The sequence below is a fragment of the Atractosteus spatula genome, chromosome 6 (genome assembly GCF_055471065.1).
Source record: "Atractosteus spatula isolate fAtrSpa1 chromosome 6, fAtrSpa1.hap1, whole genome shotgun sequence".
NCBI lineage: Eukaryota > Metazoa > Chordata > Actinopteri > Semionotiformes > Lepisosteidae > Atractosteus > Atractosteus spatula.
The window spans coordinates 8,269,598-8,287,387 of NC_142711.1; the positions used below are offsets into that span (position 1 = coordinate 8,269,598).

The 17,790-nt window shown below is 40.6% G+C and overlaps 1 protein-coding gene across 4 annotated transcripts in view; it reads left to right on the plus strand.

The window, feature by feature from the left end:
* Positions 1-17,790, plus strand: part of ncoa2 (nuclear receptor coactivator 2) — a 133,312-nt gene that overhangs the window by 71,446 nt on the left and 44,076 nt on the right. For all 4 annotated transcript variants that reach the window (XM_088919174.1, XM_088919176.1, XM_088919173.1 and 1 more), the window contains one exon: positions 14,805-14,908. In XM_088919174.1, the coding sequence (XP_088775300.1) occupies positions 14,805-14,908 (104 nt within the window). The remainder of the gene's footprint in view (positions 1-14,804; positions 14,909-17,790) is intronic.

Genomic DNA, 17,790 nt, shown 5'->3' on the forward strand with positions numbered 1-17,790 from the left:
AATCAGTATATCCTCTCCTTTAGAAAATATGATTTTTGTTCACCAGGACCTTTAAACCAGATTTGGTAGAGTGAGCAGCTTTAGGCTCCAGAGAGCCTTGGCATGACAGACGTTTACTAAGAAGTAGTTACAATGTCTGACCACCGTTGAGCCAAGTCAAGATTTAAAGTCAGATTACAAGACGAGTGAGGAAAGCTGCTATTTGGGATAACATCCTCCTCCTCCTCCCTCTCCTCCCCGGACTGGATTATTTTCTGAAAATTAAGCTTTGGTTTCCTATATTCAGTGAACTGTGACAGCAGGAAGCCCTTGGCTCACATACGCTCACATACATAAGAATATAATTTGGGTTGCATTTACTTTATACCCCTGTTCCGTTGTAGTAGTGGAGAGGTTTGATTGTTACTCTGTTGAATGCTTAGAGGCAGCTGTGAGGCTTCTTTGAGAGCGGGTCCTCTGGTCGGCGTGCAGCAGTGCTGTGCTACAGTACAGTGCGTCAGCCGTTTGGGTGCGTCAGGGTGGGCTTGGGGACGAGAAGCCCTGGCCTCAGCGTGGTTGCATGGATGCCAGACGTCTGCAAATACCGTAAAGGTCACGCGCCGCGGTTTTCTGTTAAATGCAGTGATGCAGGTTTAGTCAAATAAATGGCACCAATTGGCGGTAGCGCAGTGATTCCCAAGCCCGGTCCGGAGGGACGCCCACACCTGCTGGGTTTAATTCCAGCCGAGCGCGCGGCTACTTAATTGATACCTTCATTGGCCTGATAATAGGAATAGTGTTTCCAGTGTCTAATGACTTTGAAGGTCACCTTTTAACTATTGAGTGTTTTTAAAACAACGTAGGATTTCCAAATTCTGAATAGAAAAAAAATGCTAAGCTTAAAGGCAGTAGTGGTTCCAGTCCAGCAACTCATTAGTTCAATGAAGGATTAAGTTAAGTAATAAGCTTGACTGCAAGCAGAACAAGCAAGGCTGGAAAGCCCTGGTTTAGTTGCATACATTGCACATGGAATATTCATCACTTGATAATTTAGTTCTCAAAGAAGAAAACGTTGTTGCATCTGGCTGTAATTATCCTTAGTGATGGGGTTAGTCAGAATGGACTTGCTTCACTGCACAACACAAACCATATTCTTCTGAGCCAACTGGTCTACTGTTACAGCTTCGGGGTCACTTACAGGCCTGTCAGTTTCTGCACCCAATGTCCTTGTGCTGGGTTTGCCATCTTGGCAATGAGACGTTTCAGATTTCTTCATGAATTTTGAGATTTGAATATGTCCTGCCAGACTGTAAACGTGGTCACGGTTTAAGATTGTCACCCATTGAGGATTTAAAGCAGTTATGAAGACATTTAAAATCCTAAGGTTGTGTGACATCCTCGCTTTTTGTGGGCAGAGTGAAGAAGAAAGTTGCTTGGGAATTTTTTAATTTATTTTTATCTAAATCTGCTCTACTTGTAAGTATTGACAACTGGAACCGTGATGTTGCCCTGACTCATGGCCTGAATTTGAGATTGTGACTCAAATTCCCATTGTGGAATGGAAGTAAAATTAAAAGTTTCCTGTAAAGCACAAATTTTCAGAAACTTAAATTTAGTCCAAGCTGACACCTTTAATCTTGCGATTTTGTGTGAATGAATTGATCAGTTGGGAAGAAGGAGATATATTCGAATTATATTAATAGGGTTAAATCAACAATGATGAAGTATTCAGTATACCCTCATCCTTATTTGTTTTGTGTGTGCACCCTGTACAATTGTATTGCATGTTATATACATTATCAAATTAATTCAGTTGAAATTAACGTAGAATTACAATCTGACTTTGAAAGCAGTGCCACCAGTACATTTTATGTCTATTTTTTTCTTGTTAGTAGAAAAGAGGCAGGATTCAATAAAAACAAACCAGCTTGGTAAAAAAAAAATAGATGAAGACTAGCAAAGGGTCCAGAAAAAGATCGAAGCTGACAGAAGAGCAGTTTACGACGGAAGAAATCAAGAACCGTGGACAGAATGAGTGTTGGAAGAGAACAAAAAATTGTCGTATCTCGGGAAGCAAGACCTAGAGTGTGTTATTGGAAACTAAAAACAGTGTGAGTGCAGGAGGCTTAATGTTCCGGAACAGTGCATTGCCAGTATCGTTACCACAGACCCCAGAAACCAGCCTAGAGCAGTGCCCACTGCACCATGCGTTTTGATGAAAACTGGGGAAAAAAAAAAACCCAAAAAAAGAGAAGTACAGGAAAAGATGTCAGTGACGACACGGCAAACGCGAGGATCTCAGCTTTCCAAGAACATCAGCTCAGAAGTTGTTGAAAGGAAGTAATCAGAAGAATCGACGTGTTGTTCGAGCTGTTATTTCCCGTAAGGCTCCTCCAACAAAAACACGTGAATTCTTCAGACGAGTATATTGTACTCCTGTTTCTGGAGCCGTGGTTCGCCTAGGTCTGCTTAAGACGTTTGAAAAAAAGAAGTTATACCTTGTTTCCACGCTTGCAGCAGTAAAGTGCTGGCACGTTTGTGAAAGCGTGCCTCAGTGTCTCCGGAATGTTTTTTGAAAAACATGGCGTACACTGCTGTGTGAGGACCCTGCTGTGCCGTGCTGGGGCTGTGCCTTTCCCCAGTTAGCACCATGCCATGCAGTGTCCTGCTCTCCTAGGAAAGAGCACATTGGAGCCAACACTATGCTGGTGTCCAGTCACACCTGATGCTGGTGTTGCTTTTAAGTGGCAGTGTGAAAAAGTCTAGCGCTACAGGACGAACGACATTGTCCATTAATGAACTGAGAACTCCGGCGAGGGAGTTCAGAAATTCTGCAGGAACTTATTAGAGCTTTGCTAAAAACATGGGGAGAATAGAACATCTAAAAGCATCTGAACGCTGCCATTAGAAACCTAAAAGCGTGTCTCCAGGTATCTCAGATACTGAATAAATGTATAGGAAAGAAAATACTTTCCAGTGCTGGGAAACGAAATCAAGGTAGATTAGAGGGAGGGACTTTTTTATCGTTTTACAAGTTACTGGATGAAATACTAAGTGGTCATTGTATAAATACCAGTGATGGCACCACTGTTGAACATTAATCTGGAAGAGGCATCTGAGGACAGGCCATCAGATGAGCAAAGCTAAAAAATGTAAGCAGTGCTTTTCTACAGTTTTCATTTCCTACAAACTCTGAGACTTAACGTTAAAAGTGAATGTTAATTAAATATTTGTATTACAATCTGCCTTGATTTATGTTGTTTGCCCCATTAAGTAGAATGGTGGTTGTCTGTGCATTAGTTGAGACCTTTTGGTGGTCTGTTCTTCATCTTTCCCAGTTAATGAAGTGTCTAATTTAAGTAAGTGCTGCATTAAGATCATGCTCAAAACCACCCCATTTCACCTACTGAAATAGTTTTTATGCTTTTGCATAATTGTGATGTTTCTAGGACTTTTGTATTGATTCACGAAATGTGCTTTTGTGATGTTACACCAGTGGTTTCCAGTTCTGGTCCTGGAGTACCCCCATGTGTGCTGGGTTTTGTTCGTTAACCACCAGTGCTAATTGCAGCTGGTAATTCCCGTTTGAAACCAGGCCTTGGTTTAAAAAATACCCTCGTGCAGTGGTTCTCAGTCCTGCTACGTAGTACCCCTGTGTCTTCCGTTTTGTGTTCCAGCTGTGGTACTAATCACAGGGTAATTCTTTTCAGTTTTCTCTTTTATGCCTTTTTTACATTTGTTTTCAGCTGAGATGAAAAGGCTAAATGAGAGCTGTAACTGATATGAACCTGGTGTTAATAATGCAGCGTGAGAGCTGCGTTTGTTCAGAAAGAACAACCACCAGGACTGATTCACTGTGGGAGTGTCTTATATGAATACTGATGTTCTTCCCATGTGTTTTCTTTTCATCATTAATTGATCACCTGTAAAGAGCCGTTTAGTCAGATATCAAGGTCTAAATTGAGGAGAGACTGCATGAAGATCCATGTGCTGAAGTTGCTGGAAATAATACTTTTTGATTTTTTGAAGTCAAGGACTGAGAGCAGAAAAAGTCCTCACCAGCAAGCAGATCCTATCTGATTTACTGTGTTTCTGCTCCCCACCAAGCAACCTACATTTGTGCGATTCCTGTCTCCTGTTTTTACTGAGCTTGCTTACACCCTGTGGGCGACGGGGCCTTCTCTTGCTAAGCCCCAAAGATCGGAATTCTTTCCCCAAGGACATCAGAGAGTCACTTGCCCTGAGCTCTTTCATATCCAGACTCATAATCAGCTCTGTGTCCATCCCCTGCATCTTCTTCTGCATTATAAGCTCTTGTTTTTAATTGTGCTAATTTTGTTACCTCTTATACATATGATAAGTTACTTTTAAAGGCACTATATAAAATAAAGATAATTATATTATTATCTGTTACAAACAGCGATTAGCACCTGTGATTAAGGACCCAAACAAAAACCAGCAAACACAAGAGTACTCCAGGACCAGAACTGAGAGCCACTGTTCTTCAATATGTAATAATAAGTCAGTATATTCATATAGTAATGTGGAGCCCCATAACTCATTATACAATTGAAGACAACTGAAAAACTATCATATATAGTTCTCTGTAGATACATTCTCTATATTGTGATGTAGAAATTATATTTTAAAGTTTATATATTGAATCTGATATTATATTTTAATAACAATTAATGTATATTGATAGATTTCAGTCTCGGTAGGATTAGAAAAAGAATATAACCAGAGGCTCACTTTGCAATTATTTTAATTGCATAAAAGTTTACGGTCACTCAGTTGGCACTGTCATATCTGTGTTCCTTCTGTATGTTTCTTGTTTAAAGCTTGCCATTTCAATTTTCTGATCCAATGAAATTAAATTAAACAGGAAATCTTAACAAAAACTCATTGAAGTACCCAGTAAGTTTGAATTTACAGTAAATGTGTCTCTCTCAAAACTCTATACCAAATAAGGTAACTTTATTATGTCTTTTACCAAGTAACCAAATAAGGTTTATTTGTTGACTATGTGTTTGCTAATAAGATGTGTGGGAAATGCACTACTGATCAGCTCCCCAGAAGACTGCCAGTGGGTATTCAGGAATCTGTTCCTGTGTGTTTTGTGGGGTGTAAGTGGCTATGACAGTCTATAGCTTATCGAAGTTGGTATCATTCTGTTGCATTATACATCTCCGTCTCCATTTGGGGTGCAGCGACAGAAACATGGGTGGCACCCATGGCCCTCTTAGGTAGTCCCTATCTTTCTTCCAAACCTGTTTCCATCTGAGGTTTAGGTCTCTTTAAGTGCTTTGGTGCCAGTACTCACAGATAATATGCACATTATTACACCCATTTCCAAACAGGTGTGCCATGAACATGCATTTGCAGTTTATTGCTAGTCCCCAAAGGCAGATTGCATCGCTCCTGCGTACACGGATTGATGCTCGCCCTGCAGTTGTTTGGTAATGGGTTTGGGAATTTTCTCACGCTTACTCAGATGTGGCTTTGCACGTGTTCCAGCCAGTCTGGGTCTGTAAAAAGATGAACATTTTCCCGTTAGAGTGTAGACTTGTCTTTTCTTTTGTGTGATGCAGTTAAAAGCAGAGGAAGCTGGTAGAAAAAAATCATTTTTAACCAAAACATTTTTAAATCCTCTATCTAACAAAGACAATATTAAAATAACCTGTGGATTACAGTGCGTTGTCTTGATTCGGGTGTACTTGAATTTTATAGCTCGTATGTGGACATTTTTCAGTTAATCTTACAACTATAGATGTACAGGTAGTGGACCAACAATGGAAACACCAGTGTTAAGTCACTTAATAAAGCACTGGGACATCAAGGGTGAAGCACAGTCTACCAGCGTCGTTCCAGGATATCCCTCAAATGCTTGTTGAGGTTCAGATCTAGTCATTGAGAAGGCCATGACATGTGAATAACTCGAGTGTGATGCTCATCAAACCCTGAAGCGACCACGTGTGCGCTGTGGATGAGCTGCATTGTCATCCTGGAAGACACCCCTCACAGCAGGAAAGATGTGCCACAACATGGGGTGAAGATGATAGCTCAGCACCATTAAGTAGTGACTGGCATTACCCTTGCCTCCTGAGGGAACACTGCGCTCGTTGGTGCTCAGCCCATTGAGTGCCATACCCGGGGGAATCCTGGTCACAGCCAGCTAGTTCCCGACCGTGACCGTAAAGATCCTCTTGTGCTCAGGCAGATGCCTTGGCTGGTTGAATAGAACGGAAATACGATTTTTGGAAGCAAGGTAATAACCGTGGAAGAAAACGAGAAATCAATTTGGTAACAATGTGGTTGCGACGGGAAAAATAAAACTTCGAAATGTTCCATCCCTGCCGTTACAAATCATCAATGCCAAAGTTCATACGTTTTCACATGGGGAAAAAAAACGTTTGGGAAATCCAAGAGAAAGCTGCCAGTTTGTTGTATACATGTCAGTTAAACTGTATACAGGTTTAGGCAGAACATTTCAAATGGTAAACTCTTCAAAGTCACTGTGAAAACTGTTTTTTAATGTAAATGTGTGATCAAATTGACGTTTCCCGAGGGATCACATTGTTTATCATGTTGTTATAGCAACACGAATTCAGTGGGAGCCGAATAACTTTGGTTCCAAGTAGAGTAGAATGTTGTGAGATCAAAAAGAGACATCACATTAAAAATAAACCACAATAATTGTGTTCTGAAGTCAAGGGCATGTGACATTAAAATGAGGATTCCTTGTTTGCCTTTAAAGGGTTATGATATTTTAAGATTAATTTGTGTGACAGGATGACAATTTTATTTCATCGGATGAATAGTAATTCTGTACCGAGAAACATCAAACAAAAGTTATTTGCAAAACCAATCAATACCAACTGTATTTGCATTTTTAATGCCTCGCAGTAGCTTTTCAAATGTACTCTCTGAAGTATTTTCCTGAAGCGCAAGTACAGTTTGCCTATGTATTCAATATGAAAATCGCCTCAAAGGAAAATGAAACTATTTTATTGATATTTTACTGCATATCTTTCTCATCAAAATATCCCCCCTTAACAACTGACATTGATTCTTGTTGGTTTAGCTTTATACTTGTCCCAGAACAGAATTTTCCTTGCTGTAGTCATTCTTTTTCACTCTGCTATGAAACTGGTTCGAGTCTTTTGGTGCAGTTAAGGTCAGGGGACTAACAAGAAAACTACTTCTTTGTAACATCAGTCATTTTCCTCTAGGTTTGTTTTCTTTGCTATGTTCAGGGTTCTTACCTTGTCAAAAAGCAAACCCTTCACCCACAGTTTGTCTTCCTGTGGGTGTTTCTTGACATTATAGAATGGAGATAATTATCTTTTCTAAAATGTGACTTTTGTTTTGTTTCCTGTTTCCTGTTTAGAATAGTACCAGACCTTTATATTACTATGTGTAAATAACAGTGGATTCTTGAGACTTTCACCTAGTCTTCCTCGTGCGCTGTTCGCTCTTTGAACTGAAAAATTCTGACTTTGCATCAGGGTATTCTCCATTGGTCTTGAGATGGCCTTCTGTCACCATTCTAGTTACTTTTGATAGTTGGATGGCACACAGTTTCCATCTTGCCACCTCCTGTGATGTTCAGATTGAACGTGTCATTGAAATCAGAAGGGTTCAGAAAAGCTGCGAAAAGTCAAGTTCTGTCTCAACAGATTTTGTTTCAGTAGGTACTATATCATTCTAGTTTTTCTATAAATTGTTGCATGTACACTGTTTGGCATGAAAACATACCATCAGGTTTTCTCAGAACACCACTGAGCTCTGTCATAAGAGGTTATACTGTAGTGTTACGAGAGCAGCGAATTTAAAACATTGACGAAATGTATATTCACTCTGTTTTTCTGGAATGAATTGAAAACATTTACAGCTGTCTGTTACTTACGAATTTCTTTTTAATAGGTTTACAATTTTGGAACAGCATTGTGTGTTTGATATTCCTTTCCCTTGTATTAAAAGGCCTTAAGCATATTGGCTGTATCAGCCAAGTCACCTCCAACAGGCAAGAGAGAGCCGATGAGTCAGGGCGATGATGCAGGCTGTTTATGATTCAGTGGAGAGGGGTTATGTAATGATGAGCAATGTGATGCAAAATTTAAAGAGCAGTGACTGCTCTCTGTAGCTGGCTGATGGTGGAACTACACCCTCTAGCTTCACTGCACTTCAGACGTCAGAAGCAATAAGCATGTTGTTTGTCAGTGGCGGCAGTATCTTGGAGCGGGGAGCTGTGTCAGCATGCAGTATACAAAGGAACAAGTCGAGATTACTTCCATGCTGAAAAGTATAATGAAAGAAGAAAAACAACTTCGCACACGCCGCCTACCTGAAGAAGGCTTTACAGCTGATGCGTTGTGATGTATTAATTGCAGCATTTTGAAATGGCAACATTATTGCCTGTATTTTTTGTGTCCGGTGCAATCTCGATACAATCAGTTGGCTGTGAAAGGCAGTATTACACCATAAACAATCTGTGGAACGTGAATAGCAGCAGTTTCCTGCAAGTACTTTCTGCATCACTGTCCCTGAGGCGGAATTCTCCTGGTGCAGAATGTATAGACAACCAAACATTGACAGACTTTAGATTTATTCGAAGCCTTCCAGAATATTTGTTCAACTTTTATTAACCAGCTTGGCAATCGGTGCTCCGCTGTAGCTCATGGCCGATTGGGGGGCGGGAGTTTTCAGGGGTTCTGTGCTCCTTTTTTTCTCCAGTGGGTTTTATGTTAGTTTCTTTTTGGGATGTATGTGGTTTCCTTTCAGTGAGTGTTAATAAACTCTCGAATTCCCCACCCCCAGCTCACACGGGCCCTGATTTATGCAGCACACTGTTCCTCTTGGCCTTCTCTTTTCTTGACCATTTCCTGAATTTCCTTTTACTTACACGACTGTTTGCCCTTTTCCTCTCTTTGAAAATTATTTGTGTCAGCTGGTAACCTTTCAGATAGTGTTTCATGCTATTTCTTTCTTTCTGCATTTGCTTTCCATAAATGCACACACGTGTGCAGGGTGTTCACAGATTGCTTCACCTTAAATTGTAGGCTGAATTAGAGGACCAGTTAATACACAAATATTGTATTGCTCACTTACTAGGCTTCACCATGTGCTAGGCTTGTATTGAGGCCTGCGTGCCCCTGTGGTCCTGGGAATTGTTGACGCCAAGCAAAATCTCAAGGGGTGTGTCAGTTTGAGGGTTGGAATTAGTCCCAACACTTTCAACCCAAGTTACGACAATGTGTACATCATCATCAGCGACCCAACAGGGAACACCAGCTGGTACATGGGCAGTATGCGTCTTCAGGTGGCCGCCCTGAGGGGGAGGAGAGTCAGGAGCTCAATGTCTCGGTACATGGAATGTCAAAGACGGGCACAAATTACCACGGAGATATAGAGACAGTTTGAATGGTTTGGTGTAGCATGCAATATGAAAACCAACAGCTCGGCCATCCTTTTCACAGGCAGAGGCTATATACACATCAGTGGTGCAGCTGGCACAGTGCGTGAGGACAAGTCCAGGTCTCTCATACAAAGGGAGCCCATTAACGACTGGCAAATCAGAGCAGCGCTTGACTGCAGACGTAGCAAACTCATTCTTCTCCAGTGCTGTGCACCTACCAACAAGGCAGAGGAGGAGGAAAAGGAAGATGATATGAGCAACTACAGCATGCAGCATCCAAGGTCCCTCTACGTGACATGCTCTTGTTTATGCAGGTCATGAATGTAGAGGTTGGAGCAGATAACATTGACTCTGAAGGGCCTATTGAGTGACCTGGCTCTGGTAACATCAACAACATTGGAGAAGGGCTATTCAGCTTTTACCTTTACCTTCATCTCTTAGCTTCACTCCTTTTCTGTTCAGTCCAGTGTAAGGCTCTAGGGATCAAATTGCCATAGGGATACATTTTCTTCTTAGAGTAGAAACATTTTAATAAAAATAAATACTTCTGGTGTTTGTTTTTTTAATTGCTGATCAATCACATTTTTAAAAATGTTTTGGTTGCTCCACCTAACTTGCATTTCCTTGTGCGGAAGCTTTGTTTATTCTCATTTATGATTTAACTGTTTAACTTTTTCAAAAGTATTTTGCTTAGCAATGACTGCTAGCTGCTGAGATTAATATGAATTCTTACGGCACACACACACAAGAGGAGTTCCTTCACTATAAAAACCATACGTAGTTTTCACAAGATCTTAAATAGTTCTGTACAGTTTTCTGCATTATGAAATAATTCCTTTGACACTCCACTTAGAAACAGGATAGTTTGTTCTGACACTGAGCCTAATCTTGACCAATTAAGATCAGTGGCCTGGCACATCAGGAAATGTAATCTTTCTAGTTGCTAGCTCATTATCCATGACTAATTATTTGCTTTTAATTCATATTAACTAACTTTAGTTAAATTTCAGTCGGATCATGTATTCCTTTTTGTACTGTACTGAGGCATGTTTATAATGTTCTGGAGCAGATGGAGGTATTGTAATCACTAAATTGAATAAAACAAAAAAAGTAGACTTTTTTTCCTTTAATGTTAAATATTGCATGTAATTTTTCAGGCAGAATGGGAATAACATATAACATATATTTTTAGTTCTGTTTTATAGGATGAAGTTTACTACAAATATGAAGTTATCAGATGTGATAATCAGACATCTAAAAGAATCAGATGTGTATTTTTGGATTACTAAGGATTACAAGATTCAGACTTGAGTACGGATGAAGGGTTTCATCTGGTATATTAAAACAGGAAGTGAAACATGACTCTGAGAAAATTTCCAGAAGGAAGCCTAGATATTTGCCTTTCAAGACATCGAGTAGGGAGCAGGTTTTTATTAAAACATTTAATTACAATTTCAATTTTCAATATTCTATAAGGATCTGTGCCTGTGGCTGGAAGGTTGCTGGTTCGTATCCTGCGGCCGGCAGAAGAATCCTACTCCAGGCCCTTCACCCCAACTGCTCCAGGGGCGCTGTATAAATGGCTGACCCTGCGCTCTGACCCCAAGCTTCTCTCCCTGTCTGTGTGTCTCATGGAGAGCAAGTTGAGGAATGCGAAAAGACAAATTCCTAATACAAGAAATTGTATATGGCCAATAAAGTGATCTGATCTTATCTTATATATCAAGTAAGGGTGTATCAAATCCACTTGCACTAGACAAATATTCCTACTGTCCATCTCTGATGGGCGCATTTACATTGAGCACAGCTAAATTCTCTTTCATTCTCACAATAAATTAGGTCTTGTGTGTGTGTAGTCTCCAGCCTGCTTTCAAATAAAATAACTTTTGATTTTTTTGTCTCCTTGTGTTACTTTTACATAGTCTTATTCAGGCTTCCAATGCAGGTATGCATTATAAATATGTAAACAACTACAGCTGGATTACTTTAGGCGCAGTGATGTGTTGGGTTTAAAGGTCTTAAACTGAACGAGACGAGGCACAGTATATCTGCCGGTAATTTGAGACAACAAAACAATTCTGTGAAATTCAAAAGCACACCTAGGTTCACAACTGAAGAGCACGACTGAGCTCAACAGCAAAGTTTCAGAGAAAGACTAGAGCTTTGACCGGAATCTCGCCCACCACTGATATCAAGCAATTTAAATAAGAATGTAGCTGACCTTTTTTTAAAATAAAATCTATTAAGGAAGCCAAATTGAATTATTTTTGTAAAGTGCCAGTCATGTTTTCATGACGTTGTGAAACGTTAAATAAAAAAAGGCAAATGTGTATATATATAGACATGCTCTCAGCGTCTTGAGCAACCCAATGCAGAGAGGCAGTGGAGTGTTAACAGCCCTCCTTCAGCTCCTTCTGCTGAACTGCAAAATGTAGCAACGCAGGAGACCTCCGCTGCGATGGGGAAGCAGCTGCTTCTCTGTCGCAGCACTAGACAGCCCTCCTTAGCGGGGAGAGAGAGAGAGGGAGGGGGGGACGCGGACGAGCGCGTACGGAGAGAGCAGGCAGCGCGCTCGCACGCGGAAAGGAGCGCAGCTGGGTTGGTTTGCGGCGCCCGGCTGGAGATCTCAACAGCCCGGTGATATATTGTACATTCTTGTTAAAAGATAAACACATGTGGAAGCGTGGGACAGCCTGCGTTTGCTCTCCCCCCCCCCCTCCCCGGCCAGCCCTGCCAGATCGTTTCCTAATGACTGGGAATCTGCTGCACGCCTCCCAGAACCATATGTCAGCTGCGCTAATTTTAGCAGCGTGCAGCTGTATAATTGGCTTTCTGTGGCTTCCTTCATCTCTCAGAATCTGAGATGCAACTGCACAGCGCACTGTGGGATCCGGTCTGTGTAATGTTTTCTTTATGACATATGTAATGGAGCAGCTGAAGATAACAAAAAAAAATCAAGATTGTATGAATTGATGGCTAATTTTACACGAAGTGTCTTAAGTTTGGGGAAAAAATGCTCCCACCTAAATCTTCAGTCTTCCGCATCACTGTCTTACATCATTAAACAATTCATATCAAAAACGGTACAAGGTTAAAGACGTCTTTTAAAATCAATTGTGTACAGGTATACGCAAACCAAAATTTAAATGCTATCAGAAAAAAAGAACAGTTTCACGGATTTTCTTTGATAAAACTGCCTCGCGGTATTTTATATTTGCCTAACGTAAGAAATTAAAATGTGTTACCTGCAATATACTGTACCTGCACACACCTAAACAGATGGATAGCAGTGTAATGAAAGGCAGAACATTAAATGAAATATTATTTATTAAAAGTGTCAATAAAATTGGAGGCGTGATATCTAAAACTTGAAAATGTCACATGGTTCGTTCATACAGGCAGATTAAAGTTGTCAGATGAAAGGGACATTTTGCTTGCTTGTTATCAGACCCTCAATAGCCTTGTCTTCCTAATTTCAGACCTAGATTTCTTGGAATATACTCCCTCTTTGTTTTTCCTGGGCCCTAGGTCCCCAGTTCCACTGACTGGTGGTCCTGAAATGATTTACAAGACAAGGCTAAGGTACCTTGGGGTGGTTGCAGTTATGCTTATTTCTTGTAAAAGCTAGAAAGAAACTGTTTTCTGATTATATGGAGAGAAGAAGGGTGTTTTGCATGGAAGTGCCACAGACCAGAGGCCAAGTATAGTCACAGTGCCACAGGAGCAGCTCAGAGAGAATGTGGATTGATGTTAGTATTGGGCACAGCTCAGAGGTGATGTGGTATAAGAGCAGTAATTGAACAGAGGTGATATGGATTGGTAGCAGTACTGGGCACGGCTCAGAGGTGATGTGGACTGGCAGCAGTACTGGGCACAGCTCAGAGGTGATGTGGACTGGCAGCAGTACTGGGCACAGCTCAGAGGGGGTGTGGTTTAGTAGCAGTACTGTACACAGCTCAGAGGTGATGTGGAGCTGAAGCAGTAATGTACACAGCTCAGAGATGATGTGGATTGGTAGCAGTACAGGGCACAGCTCAGAGGTGATGTGGAGTGGAAGCAGTACTGTACACAGCTCAGAGGTGATGTGGAGTGGAAGCAGTACTGTCCACAGCTCAGAGATGATGTGGTTTAGTAGCGGTACTGTACACATTTCAGAGGTGGTGTGGAGTTGAAGCAGTAATGTACACAGCTCAGAGATGATGTGGATTGGTAGCAGTACTGTACACAGCTCAGAGGTAATGTGGACTGGCAGCAGTACCTGGGTACAAATCTCAGAAAAGAAACCTTGCCCCAGAATTGTCAATGGATCTTGGTGGGAACTGCAGCTCTTCCAGCTTAACTATACCAAGCAGATTTTAGGGGGTGATGCTGGTTGGTCCTGCTTGGTTTTTCCTGTAATAATTTTGTTGCTTGGCAGTGCTTTGTTTGATCATTTGTACAAATTCTGTGCTGATTCTGAAATGAAAAGAGGACATGGTGCAGATTTCTAGGAGAATACATATTTTTTGTACTTATGCGTTCTGCATTAAAAGGCCCAAAATAAAATCCTAAAATTAGAGTACAGAGAAAATGTTGTGGGATTACACTTCCAAGAAATTCTACCTTTTTTAGAGGAATGCAGTTCTGATTTAAACAGCTCAAAAATCTCAAGGCTGTCATCTTTGCAGAGGAATCCTAACTGAGCCTGTTTCCTTAATTATTAGTTTTGATATGCTTACAGCTCAATTTATCCAGTAAGTCTACAGCTGTCCAAATCAAATGTAGTAATTTGCTTTGACCTTTTACACTGCTGTTGCTAGGTTCTTAGGTGCGCACCATAGCAACATGCTATAACAGTGCACAAAAGAAGAAGGGGCTTTAGTAAAATCAGTTAAGTATGGGCTTTTTGAAAGGGTAGAGATTTCTAGTTTATTTTTTACCAAATCTAGTCACCGTCACCTTGCCTCCTGCCAAAACGTAGACAGTACTACATACTTCATTTTCTAGAAACTGCATATTTTCCACAAGATTTGCAAAATTTCTAAACATTCTGTTTTTATTTGACAGTAATGACTCATTACAGCTGGCAACTGTTGATTTTTGTACTCTTTATGAAAGATGAAATCTGTGAAATTGGCTCTTTAACATTTGTCAATTATGATCTTGCAGAGTGCTCCTAGCTGTGCTCGCAGCTCTGAAGTCTTCAGGTGAAAACCACCGTTAGCACTGATTAAACATGTCTCATTGTACGCCGGTTGTGTGCCACCTCTGCTTTACTTTAACCTAATCATTTGTTAGCTATTCATTTCTTGAATCTGGCTCGTGCAGGTGGAAAACAGACCACCGCACCACAATGCCAATCTCGAAGAACCAGCGTCCTGTACTACAACATGTGTCTGACGTGTCTGAAACTTTCTGTGTGTTGCAGAAAAGGCTGCAGCAGCCAATGAGGAAGAGGTGCAGAAGGCTGATGTGTCCTCAACAGGCCAAAGTGTTATTGACAAAGATGCCCTTGGACCAATGATGCTGGAGGTGAGTCTGCTTTACTTTCTGTCTGCCATTTCTGTCTTGTACAGTGCTGCTTGCTTGCCCCAGGGTCTGCAGGCACTTCAGCTGGCGGTGTTTAATGACAGACTGTTGTCCTAAGCAGAGCTCTTTGAACATAGTGTGAAAGAGAGAGCAACGATCACACACTCACGGCTGGGAGGTGACAGAGGACTTTCTTGCCAGATGTTAAAATGTGCACCCCGACAAATAGCACTATGACAAGACCTGTAATACCTCAATTGTAAAAATACAGCTATAGCATGAAAAGGAAATTCGAAAGTGATTGTAATATACTTGACGTAATCAAGGAGTTTTCCATCTGACTGCAAAACCCATTTTCAGGGAGTATTACTCTCAATAAGATCTCCAATTTAAGTATGTTATCAAAGTGAGATGAATAGTTGTAATTGGCTGAAGTTAATTATAAAATGTTAAAAGCAGGTCAGAAAGTCCACTGGAAGCATGATTGGAACAGACACACTATGTGAGAGTTTAAATTTTAAAAGGTACAATAACTGGGATGGAAACTCTTGTTTTAGGGGATCTGTGGGCAATCCTGAGGTAGAGCTCTGTCTTCGCATAACTGAACAGTACATTTTTGTTGAACAGACTCCCGGCTTGAAGAGCTCTGTGAAATCTCTTCTGTAAAACACTGGCAACAATATTTAATGATAATGTAGTCCTCCACTGACAGAGGGCCTTACAGGCAATCAGCAGTTACAAAAATGCCTTTGAAGTTCAGTGCATGCAGGTGCACTTCCAATCTGTGTTCTTGCAGAAAACACTGAAGAAAACAAATGTTCTGGTAACTTGTTAGTTCTGTTTTTATTTTTGAAGCTTTCCTGTAGGATTTGTTTGACAAAGTAATCCCAAAACCTTTCCCATACCAAACAGCAGAAGCAAAAAAACCCTTCTGTAGTGCCTAAACCGTGTTCACATTTTTCCCCTGTTCAGTTTTGAATCTGCCTGGACAGAGTGTATTTATAGCTTCTAAGGTCCTGCGTCACGGTATTGACACGCAGCAGATTCTAAATATACTGGCTGCTGCGTGTTGTCTTGTGTTTTGTGAAGTGTGAGGCGCTGGGACAATTCATACCCTGCGTATGAAGGCAATCAAGGCACTAATTAAGACGTGCCTGTGACAAAGACCAGCCGAAGGAAACAGGCTGATTTGCTCTTTTTGCCCAGCAATCATTAACTGTTATCTGACAAGTTGTTGTGTGGATATAGAGGGGACGGACAAATACCATTTACGTCTCATCAGAGTGTTTTTGTTGTTTTTGTGGTGTAGACTGCAGACTTCAGAGAAAAATCCTGTTGTCTCCTAAAGGGAGAGGACTGGCTGTCCCAGGATGGATAAAAAGTTTGATATTTCAGTACTGGATTGCTGTGGCCCAGTGCATTGTGAATTTGCTTTATCAACAGCTGCATTCAGTGAACAAAGTTTAACTTTGCAGTATAAAGGGAGAGTATGCAATTCAGCAGATTGTATTAAGTTTAGAATTCCTTAAAATTCTTCATTTTTTCATTCCGAGTATTCAGAAGATTGAAGACCAATGACAGTGCCAATTATTGTTATGTTTATCAGTAATCCCTTGACGATGTTGATACTCAGTTTTGTAAGGTAAAGGTATATAGAGATTTTAACATTTGACAGTTTCTATTACTCTTCAGTATTATATTTGTTTCTAATGCCTCTAATAACACCTGTATGCTCATTGCTATATGACTAAATAAGTCGAATCATTGTGGCACAATCACTGTCTTAAAACACATGTAGTTATTGTCCTTGAAATAATCTGCAAGGAATAGTGTTGTTTGATGAAGCAATTGACATCATAGTGCTTGTAATGGTTGGCTTGGGGCCATTCATTCAATTAAGACTTACAAATATCGTCCTTGTCGTGTACAATCAACTGGCATGCTTGTGGCTATGGTCTGTCACACTCAGGCAGGAGGCTGAAGTTACGAAGAAGTCTAATCTGCATTTGGAATGAGGGTGAACAGCTGTTCAAGTTTGCTTTGCTGTCACACAAACAGATCTGTGTGGAGGAGCATGCACTTTAATAGAGCCTAACAATATAGGATTAGCTATTTGTTTTTGGTTTTATGTTTTAATAAAATGGGATAATTGCAGATGATGTTGTGTTGCAGAGGGTGGTAGAATTGGGAGCTGGATAGAGGAAAATAAGCAGGGATCCGAGTTTAATGAAAATGCTGTATTTGTACTTTCTTCTATGTCCCTAATGCATTGTGCAAAGTACAAATTGAAACAACCACACCCGAAGACTAAACTATTCTTAACACATTATTGTTGAAACATGCACTATATATTGATAAGTTAGAAAATGTGCATTTTCATGAATCAGTAGGTTGAGCTTTATGTATAGCATGTTCATTTGTGCTCTCTTCAGGCATTTGAGGTTGCTTTCAACTTTGATGTCAACTTTTTCTCTTTGACTGGAGATTTAAAAGGTGTGGAAAATGGTATTATGTCATTCTTATGTGACAGTTGCTGGATGAGAGTTTCTAATCCTTATACAGGTTTGTGCAGATTCTCTTCTGCATGCCTGAAGTGCGAGCTCAGAGTGATGGCCAGTACACCAGGCAGCGTCAGCCACTTGTGCAGGATCTCAAAGGTTTCTGGAATGGAACTCAATTGATGTTGACCAATTAATACATTTCCCGTTCCAAAAGTATGGTGTGAAATGTGTTGCAGTAACAAAACAAGAACAAAAGTAAACTACACATGAAACATCAGCATTTTCAAGTAGCAGCTGAGAAGTAAAATAGAAACGTGATTTTTCAGGCACCAGTTTAAAATGGTGGTATTTGCTGTAATTTGTCCTCAACAGTAGCAGTGCATG